This window comes from Dipteris shenzhenensis, chromosome 29, assembly GCF_047967505.1.
Source record: "Dipteris shenzhenensis isolate YYH24624 ecotype China chromosome 29, Dip_SZ_1.0, whole genome shotgun sequence".
Taxonomy (NCBI): Eukaryota; Viridiplantae; Streptophyta; class Polypodiopsida; order Gleicheniales; family Dipteridaceae; genus Dipteris; species Dipteris shenzhenensis.
In genome coordinates, this window is record NC_141624.1 from 27,284,599 (window position 1) to 27,301,691 (window position 17,093).

The 17,093-nt window shown below is 46.5% G+C and overlaps 1 protein-coding gene across 4 annotated transcripts in view; it reads left to right on the forward strand.

The window, feature by feature from the left end:
- The window catches only part of LOC147882653 (uvrB/uvrC motif-containing protein), an 85,372-nt gene that overhangs the window by 23,897 nt on the left and 44,382 nt on the right, over positions 1–17,093 (forward strand). For all 4 annotated transcript variants that reach the window (XM_087400425.1, XM_087400424.1, XM_087400426.1 and 1 more), the window contains exon 7: positions 10,107–10,219. In XM_087400425.1, the coding sequence (XP_087256551.1) occupies positions 10,107–10,219 (113 nt within the window). The remainder of the gene's footprint in view (positions 1–10,106; positions 10,220–17,093) is intronic.

Here is a 17,093-nt window from a genome sequence, read left to right on the forward strand (position 1 = left end):
CAGTTTGGGCTTCCTTCACAGCAGCAGTGATGCCAAGGATCCAACAGCAAGCATTGCATTACAAGAGGCTATCCAGGAGAAGGTGTGATTGCGGGTCGCACATGATGAGGCCCACACAAACTCTAGATGAGCAATACATGCCAAGTGTTTTGTAGGTGACAAGGAGGTAGGAGAACAGCCTTTTGAGTGTGCAGGGGATCCACATTTAGTCAACACTCAGCTGATAGAGTGTGGCACACTAAATATATAAATATATATGGCTGACTAGCTAGGTGTTTATGGAATCTTTATCTAGAGTCATTTTGAGGATTCTTTCATTAGAGCATTCATCTATTGTGGATTGGCATGTTGATTGATGAACTGGCCTCTTTGAGGCTGAAACTGTCAGCTGGATCTTTCATAAAGATAACGAGAAGAGCTTGGTTAAGGGTGGCTAGGATTGATGGCCTTTCAGGGTACTTTAAGTCATGATTATTTGCCTGTTATGGACTCTTTGGAAGAATTCATGCAGTGTTAGAAATAACTACAATATAGGGTATGCACAACAGAAGATAAATAGAATAGCCCAGAACTCACACAGTGGTGTCAGGGGGTGGAATCCAAAACTTCTTTACTTTGTGTGCACAGTATACATGTGCAAGCCATTAAATAGACAACGCTCCAAGAGAGATACAGTGTTAGAAACATGGTGTGAGTGAGAGAGAGAGAGGTAGGCTAGGGAGTGAAGAAGTGATACACAAATGTAGAAACCATGAAGGCTTAATGAGACAAGTGAATTACAAGCCTTATATAGGCTACACACTCACACACTTGCACTAAGTGCATATGGGATAAGTCCCATAGTGACATGTGGTACTCACACATGACTCACACATGAACTAGTACTAGATCTCCTAGTACTACACACCAATACATCACATCAACACACGCTTTGGCTATATCTCCAACAACCCCCTTCAGAGCAAAGAGTGTGAGACCCAACACACAAAGAGTAGACTGATCCCCCGCAATACTACAAAGAACAAGTCCAACTATCCAACACCTCTCGTGTGATAGTGACTTCTCAGTCAGCTTGCGATCGATAAGGGCAAACCATCACTCGTCACCCCCCCTTACTATGAACTGGGGGGTCAGTACCATCAAACTAAAGTTAAAGACAATACATTTATTTTTGGGGGACAACCCACGGCAGAGTACCTCTTATTGATTCCAAATACATTCAGTTTAGAGGGACAACTCAATGCTGAGAACCTTTATTGACTCAACACAAAAACACATAGAGCTAAGCATCATCTACCACCTCAGAGAGGGATAGATCATGCAATATAGTTGATAAAGCTTGCTCCTCAGCTCCAGTAGATGTGGCATAAATATAGTTGATAAAGCTTGCTCCTCAGATCCAGTAGATGTGTCCCAAGATCTCCTTGGCTGAAGTAGTAAGGTCAAGTTGATGAAGTAGTTTGTTATCCAACCTCACACAATAACAATTGCTTGGTCATTCTGCTCATGCCTAACTGAGAGTGGCATTGATGTGTCTTCACCACGAGGACGAGGCTTCATAGTATCAATTTGATGTAGCAAAACCAGCAAGCTGAAATGGATAGCCAGCAAATTTAGAGGCCGGTCTAGGGCTCTGAAATGGATCAGCAATTTTAGAAATGCTTGAATAAACGTGTCCAGCAGTTGGTGGAATATCTCGAAGGCTCGAAAATGCAATCCCTAATGAAAAAGCAGCAAGAATATGCCTCGAAATGCAGAACTGAATGAACCCAAATCAAAGAGCAGCAAGTAGATGCCCCAAATGCAAAAATGAGCCAAGAGGTGAGCACTCATGGATGTCAAGACTACTCCAAGTGCTGCGGCAGCTCAAAACGGCTCACCAGATCACTTTGAAGTACGAAAACAGGCTCCTTCCGTGGAAGGCGGCTCTCTAGAACAGTTCAAAATGATGTAGCAGGTTACCAGTCTGAAAATCGGGTGTTGTAGATGTGGAAGCCAAGAAACTGCACGAAAATGCCTTCAAATGACTCGAAATGCTGCAAAGAAGGCTGTCAAGTGGCCGACTACAAAGCAGCAGCAATAGAGAGCTGTTCCTGGCGTTGAAAACCTCCAAAACAGCTCTGTTGAAGGCGGCTATGCAGCAGCAGCGCAGAAGCAGATCGAAATTGCCTTCAAAGGCCTCGAAGTGCTGCCAAAAAATGCTTGCAGGTGGTCGGCTCTGTTGCAGCAGCCTAGGAACCCTAGGTGGTAATGAAGAGTTTCAAAACAGCTTCAGGGAACCACACCTGCAGGCGCTTGTAGACCAAGGTACGGACAGTAGATGATAGGCGCCCAGAGCACTCGAAATAGCCCGGGAATGACACTATTGGAGGTGGTTATGGAGGCAGCAAGCTATGGAGGAGGTGGCTGTAGCAGAAGACCTAAACGGGTAGAGGCAAGTGAAGGAAGAGGTAGAATGAGGGAGAACTGAGGCAGCTGAGAGGAGAAGATTGCATAGGAAAATTAGGGTTAGGTTAGGGCAGGGAGATGATGACGTGGCAAGGCGCCTAGGGCAAGGCTAACCTGCTCTGATACCATGTTAGAAACATGGTGTGAGTGAGAGAAAGAAAGAAGAAAGAAAGTTTATTCAAGTCTTTGGAAGACCGATGGGTCTATGAGATTGTGAAAAACCTATTACAATGAGCTGTGGTAGTGGAGCTACTAAATGAGCATCCACACCAATGCAGAATGCAAAAAAAAAGAAAAATGGCAGTACTAATTCCAAAGTACAACATAGTCATATCTCGACTATATATATCAATCTCAGCATCATCGTCGACATCATCATCATCATTATCATCAGCAAGACATCAGGATGGATGAGGTTGTGGAAGTGGATGCATGAGGTCAGCAATAGAGCGCTGTCGCCCCCCCAAGGGTGCAGTCCTGGTACGTCTCCTGGTTGTAGCTGTGCGTCTATACAGGGCCACTGTGACCCCTGTCGGTCGGGCTCCGACCCTAAACAAGGAGGGGATGTCCCCAAGTATGATTTGTGAGTCAACCCTTTGTCTGAGCTGTCGGGTCATAGGCTCCGGGTCATGGTCATGTCGAGGTCTTGCCTCGTGGGGGTCTATGTGATCTGGCTGAAAGAACTCCGTGATAGAGCTCTGAGAGGTATCAGTCGAGGAAGAAGTTTGCTCCTGTCTCCGGAGTATCCTATCGCAGTGTTTGAGCACCTCATGAATGAAAGCAGCCAAACATCGCTGGTCTGGGTAGGAGAGGAAATGGGCCAAAATCCCATAACTATCTTTGAAGAGGCAGTAGAAACGCCCTCGGATCTCATAGTAAACAGGACACATGAAGATGAAATGCTCCTCTGTCTCAACCTCCTGCATGTCACACAGTGTGCATATGTGCCTCTCCTTGGGTAACCGCTGTGCTCTGCTGCTCTCGATACGAAGTCTGTGTGAAGAGACCCGGAACTGCCCAAGAGAGATCCTCAGTGAGGGGGGTAGGTGAATCTACGTGTATCTTGGTGGATCAATGAAACCCTCCGTTGTGTGACATGCAGGAGAGAGAGAGAGAGAGAGAGAGAGAGAGAGAGAGAGAGAGAGAGAGAGAGAGAGAAGAAAGAAAGAAAGTTTATTAAAGTCTTCGGGAAACCGTGAAGGTCTATGAGACTAAAGATAACTGATACAATGAGCATAACGGTGGCGGTCTCAAAACGGGCCAGCCAACCGTTTCTACAAAAAAGAGGTTATGAAGGACGGTGTGTCTAGTCCTGATACAAAAAATATATGTCAACCTCCAGATGATACAAAAAAGAAGGGGGGGGCACCAAAAATGGGGCAGAGGGGGGAGATACAATATATATGTGCAGGTGGTTATCGTCAGAGACCAATCATAGAGGGGCCGTCAAATGGGAGGCCGGAAAAAACCCTGCGATAGATGATTGGCCTCTGACGTCACGCGGCCTAGTCAAGCTTGGTCGTCGGGGGCGGCGGGTGGCCCTGTGGATGAGGGCAACGGTAACCCTGGTGGGGCAGGCAGAGAGCAGAGACGAGATGTCATGGACCCGGATGTGTGAGTCTGTCCGTTGGCGCAGCTGTCGTGGCTCTGGCTCTCGCTCACGTCCGCGTCGTCTGCTAGACTGAGGAGAGGTATCCTGTGACTGGAAGAAATCAGTGATGGGCCGCTAGGTGTCCTCACGCTGTGTGTGCTGCGCATGTCGCCGTGCTCGGAGAGAGGTATCTCGGTGGCAAGTCATCTCATGTAAGAAAGCGGGCTAGGCATTGCTGATCCGGGAACTGGAGCATGTGTGGGAGGGGGCCGAATCCGTCACGGAAGAGGCAGTGGTACCAGCCTTGGATGGCATAATAGATAGGACATCTGAAAGCAAAGTGCTTCTCCGACTCGATCTCCTGCAAGTCGCAAAGTGGGCAAAGGCGGCCCTCTCGTGGGATACCCTCTGCGCGTCCGCTCTCGATCCGTAATCGGTGTGACGAAACCCTAAACTGACCGAGGGAGATCCGGAGCGCATGTGGTAGATGTAAGCTGTGTGTAACCCGGAGGTGTGACGAAGCCCTCCTGTGAGATCTGGAGGCAGTGTCGGCGGTAGAAGTCGAGCTTCACAGGAAGCTCGGAGTGAAGAAACCATGTCCGCCAGGTGTGGAGCTGGAGCAGATCCGCTCGAATGAGCCGGTTGATCTCTTGGTCAGTGGGGGAGAGGGGAGATGGTGGAGCGTCGAGGCTGTACTGAAAAGGAGGCAACCGGTCTAAGTCGAGGCCCAGTCGGGTGAACCGACTGGAAAGACGACTATACCAGCATCGCTGGTCCCCATCAACGGATAAGGCCATAGAGGAGGATAGGGCTAGCCAAGGTAGGTGGAGGCGACCGTCGGCGGAGGAGCTGAAATCCGTGACTCTGTGGAGATAAGTGATAGCCTGGAAAGCCGCATCAAGCTGTAGCGGTGAGGCGCCGAACTCTGCTAGAATGATTTGGTGTGGTACCGATGGTTTGCTGCGGATACACAAGATACACAAATGTAGAAACCATGAAGGCTTTCATTCATTCATCATCATCACTAAATGAGATAAATGAAGTACAAGCCATATAGGCTACACACTCGCACACTTGCACCAAGTGCATATTGGATAAGTCCCATAGTGACACGTGGCACTCACACATGACTCACGCATGAACTAGTACTAGATCTCCTAGTACTACTCACCAATACATGACATCAACACACACTTTGGCTAAATATCTCCAACATATAGAACCGACAAAAGATATATTTCTGTCCAATTGACACAATGCAAAATAAGTCCAGAATCCCACCAGAGCGTGGTCTTCTGTCCTAACCAAAATGTTGTCCTTCGACCTCTGTGGCACTTCTAGATTCAAGCCTGCGTGCTCTTGTAGGGCTTAAGTTGGCTTTGTCACTGTGCCTTGATCCCTGCACCTTGCTGCCCTGAAAGACAGCCAAGGGTGAAGTTCCTTCCTGAGCTATGCCTGCTGCACTCAGTTCTTACTGGACCCTCAGGATGATGGCCCAGATATCTGCTGCTCTTCTGCTCTGCTCCTCCAAACTGCTCCTTAAGTGCTGCTGCAGTGGTGCATGATGAGACCCCCAAAAGGCTCCTTTCATAGGGGTTGAGAGCCCCTAGATCAATCGATTGGTTGGTCCATTAGGGATGACCCAGTAAACCGACCCACCAGCCCTTTCCTTGGGTCTGTGGGGACCCGATTGGGTCTTTTGGTTGGCCAACCTGGTTGGTCAGCCAACCAGACTATTTGGGTCCTATATAGGGACCAAGGGCCTGCCCATTGCAGCCCCTTATCTGTCCCCTCTTGGCCGACCTGATCTAAGCCTTTTCCAGGGCCTGTTTCTTTCCTTCTGCTTCTTCATTTGAATCTTCATCGGAACTATCATCTTTTGAACTATCACTCTCCTCACTATCTGAGTCAAAGTCTTCCTCTTCTTCTAATTCAGAATCAGAGTCATTGTGCTTTTTCTTCTTTACCTTGTTTTCTTTGTTCTTTGATGCTCCAGATTTTCTTTTTGCCCTTTGAGAGGCTTCCACCAGATTATTGAAATTATTTGCTCTAGCAAGTTGATCACGGCCTGCTACTGTGGTCTACAACTCCCTGTTGATCCCTTTGTAGAAATAGTCTCCTTCAGAAGGCCTTTGCGCTGCTACCAGCCTTTGATATAAATTTCTAAATTTCTGTGCATAATCCTCCACTAACAAATCTTTCTACTTCATGTTGCGAAGCCTTTTATGCATTGCCTCCAGTGTTTGTCCTTACAAAATTTTCCCAAGAAAGATACCTTCATCTCCTCATATGTAGCAAAGTGTGGTAGCCCATACTGTAGGGTTCAGTACGTCTTCTCCATGATCACCTTCGAGCATCTGAGATTTGAAGCAGCACCCATACTTCCCCTTCTGCCTTATAGGAAGGCATACACCTATTTTTTGAGACACATGAAGAGTAGGTTCTTCCCACAGCATGCTATAAAGGCTTAAATCAATTAGAAAGTTACATACCAAAACGTCGTTCTGCCTATGTGCTTGCTCTAAAAGCAAACCATGCACCTCATGGAGACACATCAACTGCCCTGTGTAGTCCTATAATGCCCCCTTCGGAACCACGGCATCCATTTGACGCCAAAAACCTAGGCCATTTCATGGATTCCTGCCTTATGTCAATACTATCAGCCAAGCACACCTGGAAGAGCCCAACATATCTTACCTGAACAACACACGGAGATGTCACCAAGAATAATGGTTCATTGACTACCACATTGGCTGTGTCTGACTCCCTTGAATCTGAGCTGGATCCCTTCTTGTTCTTTTGATCTGCTTACTTCTTTCTGCAATCCTTTGCAAAATGGCTTGGCGTATCACAATAGAAGCACTTCTTATGCTTTCTCTTTTTCTTGTTTCCTGAAGTGTCCTAGTCGTTCTTCTTGGGCTTGCCACTACTAGGCTTGCCCTCCCCCTTACCGACTTTTTCCTTTTGCCAGCAACGCCTTGTCATCATCTTTGTATGGAACTTCTCCCGAGCCTCGTCCTGTAGCAATAAGGTGCCCATCTCCTCAAAAGCTAGAGGTCTGTCCTCTCTCTTGCTGTCACAGTCGTAAGGAAGCCCCTGAAACTCCGTGGTAGCATCCCAAGTACCAGCAAGGCCAACTGGCTTGAGTCCACCCTCTAACCAACTGAGGTCGGCTGATCTCTCACCACCTTCACCCTATTGAGATGGTCATGGAAATTATCTCCTTCATCCATGCTCATATTGAGCAATTGATTATTTAGAGCTAAGATTCGAGACGTGTTGTGCCCGTCTTGTATAAGTCCTTTACAGTGTCCCACACCTCACTGACATGTCTGCCATTTTGATGTGAGGAATCACTGCATCTGCCATTGTCCCTATCATTTATGCAAGGGCTAGGGCATGTTTGTCCTCCCATGCTTCCATTTTATTTGGATCTACAGCAAGGATAACATTACCCGACACATTCTTGACGTCTGCGGGCATGGGAGGGATCCACTTCTGTCGTGATCTTCCACAGCTTTCGTGCCACAAGATGACTCTGGATCTTTACCTTCTAGATAGGATAGTGCATCCCGTCTAGCTTCCCGGGCTCTCCAAAATTTAGAATTATCGAAGTGCGTTGGTTGTTGTATTAATAGTGACTGTAGGTGCCGGCAACACCTCCACCGGTCCCACAGTTTCCATTGGAATTCTTTGAACCACCTACCTCGAAACTTCCACCACCATAACCTTTTTTTGCCGATATAGCTACTGGAAATCACATGAGAGAAACCCTTCTGTAGCAATCAAATACACTCTGTACACACTTGAGTGAACCTGAGTTGCCCTCCTCTTTGCAAGGGCACAATTCTCCATTCGTAGAAGTTGATTCCCTAGAGCCTTGAACCACCTTCGTCCTTCAGCAAGGTCCTTGCCTTCAAGCTCCACCACTTGCGAGCCTCTTTCTAGGCTCTGATACCATGCTAGAAATAACCACAGGAGAGGGCACACACAGCGGAAGATAGATAGTATAGCCCAAGAACTCACGTAGTGGTGTTAGGGGTGGAATCCAAAACTTCTTTACTTTGTGTGCTCAACCTAAATTTGCAAGCTAGTAAACAGACAATGCTCCAAGAGAGATATAGAACCAACAAAAGATATATTTCCCTCCAATGGACACAATACAAAGTAAATCCAGAGTCTCACCAAAGCGTGGTCCTCTCTCCTAACCAAAATGTCATCTTATCTCCGTGGCACTTCTAGATCTCTAAGCCTTGTGCTCCTGTAGTTTGCTTTGTCACTGTGCCTTGAAATCTGCACCTTGTTTCCCTGAAAGACAAGCAAGGGTGAAGCCCACTTCCTGAGCTATGTCTTCAGCACTCAGTTCTTACTGAACCCTCTGGGGCAATGGCCATATTGACATGAATTATACAACATCCAGGATGCCATTGGACTTATATGGCATGTAGAAATGGCCCTTGCCGGACCCCTCAAGGGCCATATTATCAATTGCATTTTCCTGAGTTACACAAGGAAACATTTTCCTTGGTACACAAATATATAAGTCCAAGAACCAGCGCATTGGCTGTCATAGATCTCCTTCTGTTTAACAGTGCAGTGGTCATCATAGACCTCCTCCTGTAATACATAAAAATAGGTAATTGATGGCCCAGATATCTGCCGCTCAGTGCTCCAAACTGCTCTTCAAGTGCTGCGGCAGTGGATGCATAATGAGCCCTTGAAGGGCTCCTTTTTATAGGGGCTGAGAGGCCTTGATCAACGGACTCGTCAGCCCTTATGGGCCGACCCAGTAAACCAACCCACCAGCCCTTTCCTTGGGTCTGTGGGGACCTGACTGGTTCTGTTGGCTAGCCGACCTGGTTGGTCAGCCAATTAAACTGTTTGGGCCCTATATAAGGACCAGGGGCCTGCCCATTGCAGCCCCTTTACTGTCCTGCATCTGTCCCCTCCTGGCCAACCTGATCCAAGCCTTTTCTAGGGCCTGTGCAGAACCCTAGCCTGCCCCAAACATGCCCATCTGTCCATACATTCACGCCACCAATCCCGGGTTATCCTGCACCTGCTTTTGCCTTTTGACACCTGCCCTAGGCTCCTGTGCTTCCCATGTGGCAGCCACATCAACCCTAAGTCCACCTCACCCATGCTCTCCTCATTTGGGGGCTTACAGATGGGGAGGTAACTTTTCCAACATGGAGGTGTAAGGACGGGAGGCCTGGGGCTAGGGGAGAGCCATCCTGTTCTCCTCCGATGCTTGTGGCTGCTGATCCTATTTTATTTATTCTCTTAAGAGTCAGTGGATTGGTTGCACTATCGTCTTTGCTGCTTGCAGCTACAGGATTCAGGAAAACTACAAGCTGCCCCTTGGTTTGACATAATAGTAGGAAGGATGTCCTCGTGTATAACCATTTTGGGATGGAAGTTACTGCTGTTTTACCCTTGAAAACTAATTACCCTTGAAAACTAAGTAATTTTAGATATCATGCTCGACACCTGGGCGGCCTTTCAGGACCATGGGTTAACATCTCATGGTCATTTTAATAATGATGGTACTGGAAGCATCATGCTGCAACTGTATCTTATCCTTCTTGACCTGTCTTGTCAATCTGCTCTCTGGCCTAGGGGCTTACCTGCAGGTCTGTAAAAGGGATGGAATTGGACCTGATCATACTTCATCTGCAGCTTATGCTTCTCCTTTGTGTTAACACAACATGTTTATTCTGATGGTTTCAATCTGTTTTGTAAAACTGCTGACCTTGATTGAGAGAACTGATTTGGGAGGAGGAGAAGGGTGGGCCATGACTTTCTTTGTAAATAGCATAATTTCACATCCCAATATAAAAAGGGGTTATTGCTCACCATCCATCCACGTGTTGCTTCGTGTAAGCACTGTGTGATGGTTTGGATTTTCCATGTGGCCCACCCATCCCCTGATCCCCTTCCTTACAAGTTTAGGTGTCCAGTTCAGGTTCCCATCCCATGCCTATGTGACTAAATACCTGTAAGATACATGTCGTGGCATGAAATGCTTTGGGATATCATCTTACATCAACTGAAAATTGTCTTTCAGGCTATAGGGGAGTCATATGTGGGATGGATCCACGATGTTGCGAATCAGAGAATTGGGTTTTGGCTGCCTCAGTAAAAAGCCTTTCTCATGGGACAAACCAGCCGTTTTATCAGGTGAAATGTTAGATTTTTGTATTCTTCTGATGTTGGTTTCTTTCATGGTAAAATATTTACACCTTTTAATTCAAGGGATTTGCCGTCAACCATCATTTATTTAAACTTTCTATACTTGTTCAGTATGGTTTGAGTGGACTGAATAGCACCTCTACCCAAATGAAGAGGTTTTGAACCATTTTCGCCTTGTTTTGCCTGCATTTTCAGATGCCGGAGTCTGGTACTATAAAGGATGTTAATCCCATATTGATGAATGTGCAACAATTAATTAAATGCACCTAGCCATGGCACCCACTAATTGTTAGCGCTTTGCATGCATAAATAAACTCTAGACTAATCCTAGTCTCTGTGGGTGTCCCTACCAAGCATACATGTGCACATAAACAATTAATTCTCTAGTTGACTGAGGTCAACCCTCTTTGTTTGTAATTAAAGGGCTTTGACCGAAGTCAAGGCTACTTTAATTATAATCAAATCTCTCCAACCGGAATTGGGATGACTTGGTTGATTGAAGTCAACCCTCTTGAAAAAGACGAGCCTCGTTGTCTGAAGTCAGCACTCTCTGATCGTAGTCAGCTCTGTGGTTCTTTGGTTAACCGCAGTTAACCCTCTTGGCCTAGGCCAAGTCTCCCTAACCAATGTTAGGCTTACGTAACTAAAGTTAAGCATCTTTGACCGAAGTCAATACTTTGACCAATTAGAAAACCCCTTGACCATAATTAAATAAACAAAGGACTCTTTAATTATGATCAAATAAATGGTCAACCAGAACCTTGACATGGAGTATTTACAACTTGGTGACATTCTAGTAGCACAAGCTTAGGCCGATAATTCCTTCCCTGACTCGGTACAGATATGTAATGATCTGAAATGTAGCATCTAGCTGTAATGGGGGTGACCCAAACTTCGCCTGAATGATCTGGTGAGGGACGGATGGCTTACCACGGATCATTTGTGATAACATGAGAACTTGTGGCCGCTCCATCTGGGCCCACTCTGTATCTGACAAGTCTGGCCCCCAGCATGGACTGCCATACATCCCTGCTGGGTGGACCAATGAGTCAAAAAGCAACCCTTTGGTCCGTGGATCCTGAAAGTGAGAGCGGAAGTACTACCTCTCTAGTCTAGCCAATGAAGCATATCCTTTGCTTAGGCGTGCATGCATTGCGGGTCTCATAGTGAAGATGGGTTTGGAAAAGATGACCCCAAGATAAGTGTATGATGAAACTACCTCAATAGGGGACCCATCAAATGCAAAATGCTCATCGTGCATGACGACTTGAGATGTATTGACGATCATAACCTTGGTTTTACCCAAGTTGATCTTCAAATCACGAGACTCACAAAAGGACTGTAGTGCATCAAGGTGTCTCTGGAGCCCCTCTGCTGAGGAAGACAAGAGAGCCACGTCGTCTGCGTAAAGCAATATCTGGATCAGTGTGCCTGCGAGAGAGCAACCTACCCCACCCTGTGCCTGCATCATTGTCTCGAGCTCGTCGATGTGAAGGCCAAACAAGGTAGGTGATAATGGGCACCCTTGTTTGACCCCGATAGTGCTCATGATATCATCTGTCCATCCAGATCCTGTCCGGACTCTGCTTGAAACTTGCTCATAAAGTGCCATGACAGCCCAAATGATCTCCTGGTCATAACCCAGATCCTGTAGGCGACGTATGAGGCGGGCTCTCGGAACGGTGTCAAATGCCTGGCAGAAATCCACAAAGCAACAGTAAACCCTCTGCTTCCGTGCCCTCGCCTCCTCGATGATACATCTGAGCGCGAGAATATGGTCCATGGTCCCATGATCCCATCTGAAACGAGCCTGTCCCGTTGCTCTGAGTCCTCGACACTTCGTAAATCTGCTGACCTGAAAATCAAGTACTGATGCATAAATCTTGGACATGACATGTCCAATCATAATGGTCCTGTAGTTCTCTGGGTTCATGGGATCCCGTGCCTTGTGGATGTTCGAGATAGTGTTGATGGTCCAGGTGCGTGGAAACCCCAAGTAAACAGCTTCATGAAACAGCTTGGCTAAGATCGGGGCTAGGAGGTTAATCCCATATGCAATGAACTCAATGCATAGTCCCTCATGATCCTTTGCTCGGGCATTATGAAGTTTCATTATGGCATCCTTTACACCCCCCCCCAGTGAAGAGGGTGCAGAAAGTGGAGCGTGGCATATGTGATAGGTTAGGGGCTGGCTGATTTGGGATATCATAGAGTGTGCGTGCATAATCAGACCATACCTGAGTGGTGTCAGTGAGTGGTGGCAGGGACCGTCCCTCTAGAAATCTTTGCCAGAAGTCCTTAGAGTTGTTACTGAACAGAATGTTCAGTAGCTCTTTCTCGTTCCGATGCACGAAGTCAAGTTTCTACCTGCGTACCAGGCGATGGTACTCATGTAGCATCGCTGGTATGCTCGGAAGGTTGTTTTTTGTTTCGAATCTGAGCTGATGGCGTAAAGTCTTACACTCATCATTGTACCAGCTATCGGTCCCATGTGGTGGTGGGCGGGTGGTGTGAGGGAAGGCGTGAAGAGCAGCCTCGTGTAGTGAGCGAGTGACTAGGGCAGCACGATCCTCTTATAGGGGTATAAAGTCAATGTATGCGAGAAGTATGTACAGATGGCCAGAGTAAGTAGATGAGTGATCGTGATCAAAGCGTATATCATGGTAGGTGGAGTAAGAACTCAACGGGGTAGAAAGTGCTGTGCGATGGGGGGGTAGAAATGCTAAAGAAAAGATATGTATGATTAGCTCATGGAGGGAGAGGTGCTAAGGTAAAGTCAGTGATGCGAGATGTGAAGGCAAGGGATCCCATGATGTAGTCCACAACATTGAAGCCACCCCCCTGTGGAAAGCAAGTGAAGCCATTTGAAGCGGGCCATCTATCAAGACCATTATAGATAATGAGAAGATGTGAGCTGTCAGCTGAAACTCGTAGCATACCTGCCTCCTTAAGGTCAATGTCTGGCAATAGGGTGGAATTCGAGGAGTGGTGCCTGACGAGCGCCTGTCCTCGTGTTGAAGTCCCCAACTGGAAGGACTTCCCCGCAGCTAGAGAAGTCAACAATGGACTGATAAAGAGCAGCGAATGGTGAGTCTCATCTTCCGCTCGAATATCTTTGGCAAAGCGGAGGTCTCAAGGGGGAAGGAGCAAACTACAATAAATAGATCCCGACTATCCACGTGTCAGATCCGGATCCAAAGAAACCGAGAGTGTGGATCTCTTTGCTCCACTGAGATGGCTCCCAAAAGTGTGGATCTGTAAAGGACATGGACTCCTCATGACCCACGTAACCCTCTTGTATCCCTCCTCTCATCTCTATAGGCAGACTCCCATGCATACCCGTTGACTCTACTGGTAGTGGGCGCTCTGGACTCTGATGTGTCTCTGCGTAAAAGACTATGTCGTGACCTGTATAGGATTCCGAGAAGTTCCCTGGTTTTGACCATAAGGTACCATTACAGTTTCAGATGGTACAGGATAGGGTCTCAGATGTTTGGGTCTCATAGACCCCGCCTCCCTATGTGGGAGGAGAGGTGGGTGCCCGACGGGGGCCTATAAGGAGTCGTCCATAGGAAAGAAAGAGAGAAAGAAAGATATATTAATGTCCGTAGGAGGCCTCGTGGGCCTATGGGACAAAGTGCACCAAATAGAATGGGAACTCATACAAGCCTCAGAGGGTTGAAGGAAAGGGCGCGCCCCTTGCTATTTGATGTTCTAATCTAAGCTATAGAACTCAAAAACTCAAAAGCTCAAACAAAACTAGAGCTGAGGGGCCGGAGCTGAATAAGAAACCGAAACTCACCGATATGTCTATCTTGGCTGAAATGGTGGAGAGCAAGGAAAAAATTCCGGCTTTGCCCACCTTCCCGATCGATCGTCAATTACTTGGCCTCAATTATGGTGTTTGGTGGGTCATGATGGACTCCGTGTTGCAGTCGTATGATTTGACAGGCTTCATATTGGTGGGAGTTGACAGGCCTGATATCATAGTCTAATCTGATTTCTTCCTTCTTCACGTCGAATCACGGGCACAGGCACTTGGTTTCTCCTCCCAGCCAACCTCGCTGGTTGCAAGCTCACGGATAGTCTATTACGTAAAAGCTCTTGCTTGCTTTTTTTTCAACGAGCCCCAAAACTTTCTAGATGAATCTAGTATGCCACATGTCATAAATGTAGGGTCCTTCCTTAATGCATTATTTACCCCTCTCTTGGGATATCATTAAAACATTTTCCCCTAGGCACATTTAATGCATTAAAGTCCCTTAGCCTTAGATCCACCTAGTCTAGTGCCATGTCACCCACACCAAGGACCTTGACCTTTATTCCTTTTTCATAATTTACATGAAGCCCAAACAGATATAATACAAATATTGATCCTTTAAAGGAAAATGTCGACTGACCCTTTTGAGGTCATGTTACCTCGACTTGAGCGTAACATTCCTTCCCTCTTCAACATCAGCCTCCTCGATGATAAAGTCTTGGAACACTCTCCGTAATTGGTATACGGATTCCTAGGTAGCTTTTGATAGAGATAGACCATGCCATGCAACCAACACCGTGGGTATCTTCCGATTGCGTACTTGCATTGTTTCTCGGTCCAGGATTCCTGTTGGTTTGCGTCTTGCATTATCCTCTATCTCCTGAAACAAAACAACACCTTCGATTAGTGAGTCACCTGTATGCAAAAATTTCTTTAAATGAGAAACATGAAACACTGGGTGCACCTTACAACCCTATGGCAATTCTAATTTATAGGCTACCTTGCCTGTTCTTTTTAGAATTAACCATGGCTCACAATATCGAGGTGATAACCTAGCACACTCTCATGCAGTCAAAGACTTAGAGTACAAAGGAACTCTGAGAAAAACTTTTTCTCCTTAAATTCTCTAGCGGATTGATTTTCATCCGCATACGCCTTGGCTCTATCCATAGCTTGGCGGATGTTAGCTCTCGCAAGTGCTAGCATCTCCCGCATCTGAACCACAAAGTTCGTGGCACTAGGCACTTTCTGAGGTATTCCAACTATAGTTGGATTCGCTGGTCTATAACCATACTTCAGCTCAAACAGACTGAACCTTGTAGAGGAATGTTTTCTATCATTGTAGGCAAACTCTAACAATGGCAACCACTTGTCCCGCGTATGTTGCCTCAATGACACATATGCTCTAAGCATATCCTCTAAAATTTGGTTGATTCTTTCCGTATGACCATCCGTTTCTAGATGATCCCCACTACTCATTCCCAACTCAGTCCTTAGTGTGTCAAATACCGCAGTCCAAAAATGACCGGTAAATTTGACATCTCTGTCTGACACTATGGATTTGGGTAATCCATGCAAACGAAATATATGTCATATAAACAAATCCGGCACTTGCGGGGCACTAACAGACTCTCTAGTTGGAATGAAGTGAGCCATCTTGGTAAGACGATCAACCACCACAAGGATAGAATCATATCCACCTTGTGTCGTAGGCAGACCCACAATAAACTCCATGGAAATGCTCTCCCACTTGCTTAGTGGTATCTCCAAGGGTTGTAAAAGTCCGGGTGGCTTCACCCGCTCTGCCTTACTTACGTGACACGAAAAGCAACGTGTCATGTTATCTCGGCTAGAGCATAACATTCCTTCCCTCTTCAAGCATCAGCGTCCTCGATGATGAAATCTGGGAACACTCTCGGTAACTGGTATATGGATTCCCAGGTAGCTTCTGATAGAGGTAGACCATGCCATGCAACCGACACCGTGGGTATCTTTCGATTGTGCACTTGCATTGTTCCTCGGTCCAGGATTCTTGTTGGTTTGCGTCTTGCATTATCCTCTATCTCCTGAAACAAAACAACACCTTCGATTAGTGAGTCACATGTATGCCAAAATTTCTTTAAACGAGAAACATAAAACACTGGGTGCACCTTACAACCCTGTGGCAATTCTAATTTATAGGCTACCTTGCCTATTCTTTTTAGAATTAACCATGGCCCACAATATCGAGGTGATAACTTAGCACACTCTCCTGCAGTCAAAGACTTGGAGTGCGAAGGAACTCTGAGAAAAACTTTTTCTTCTTCCTTAAACTCTCTAGCGGATCGATTTTCATCCGCATATGCCTTAGCTCTATCCATAGCTTGGCGGATGTTAGCTCTCGCAAGTGCTAGCATCTCCCTCATCTGAACCACAAAGTTCGCGGCACTAGGCACTTTCTGAGGTATTCCAACTATAGTTGGATTCGCTGGCCTATAACCATAGTTCAGTTCAAACGGATTGAACCCTGTAGAGGAATGTTTTCTATCATTGTAGGCAAACTCTAACAATGGCAACCACTTGTCCCATGTATGTTGCCTCAATGACACATATGCTCTAAGCATATTCTCTAAAATTTGGTTGATTCTTTCCGTCTGACCATCTGTTTCTGGATGATCCCCACTACTCATTCCCAACTCAGTCCTTAGTGTGTCAAATACCGCAGTCCAAAAATGACCGGTAAATTTGACATCTCTGTCTGACACTATGGATTTGGGTAATCCATGCAGACGAAATATATGTCTCATAAACAAATCTGCCACTTGCGGGTACTAACAGACTCTCTAGTTGGAATGAAGTGAGCCATCTTGGTAAGACGATCAACCACCACAAGGATAGAATCATATCCACCTTGTGTCGTAGGCAGACCCACAATAAAGTCCATGGAAATGCTCTCCCACTTGCTTAGTGGTATCTCCAAGGGTTGTAAAAGTCCGGGTGGCTTCACCTGCTCTGCCTTACTTATGTGACACGAAAAGCAACGTGTCATGTTATCTCGGCTAGAGCATAACATTCCTTACCTCTTCAAGCATCAGCGTCCTCGATGATGAAATCTCGGAACAC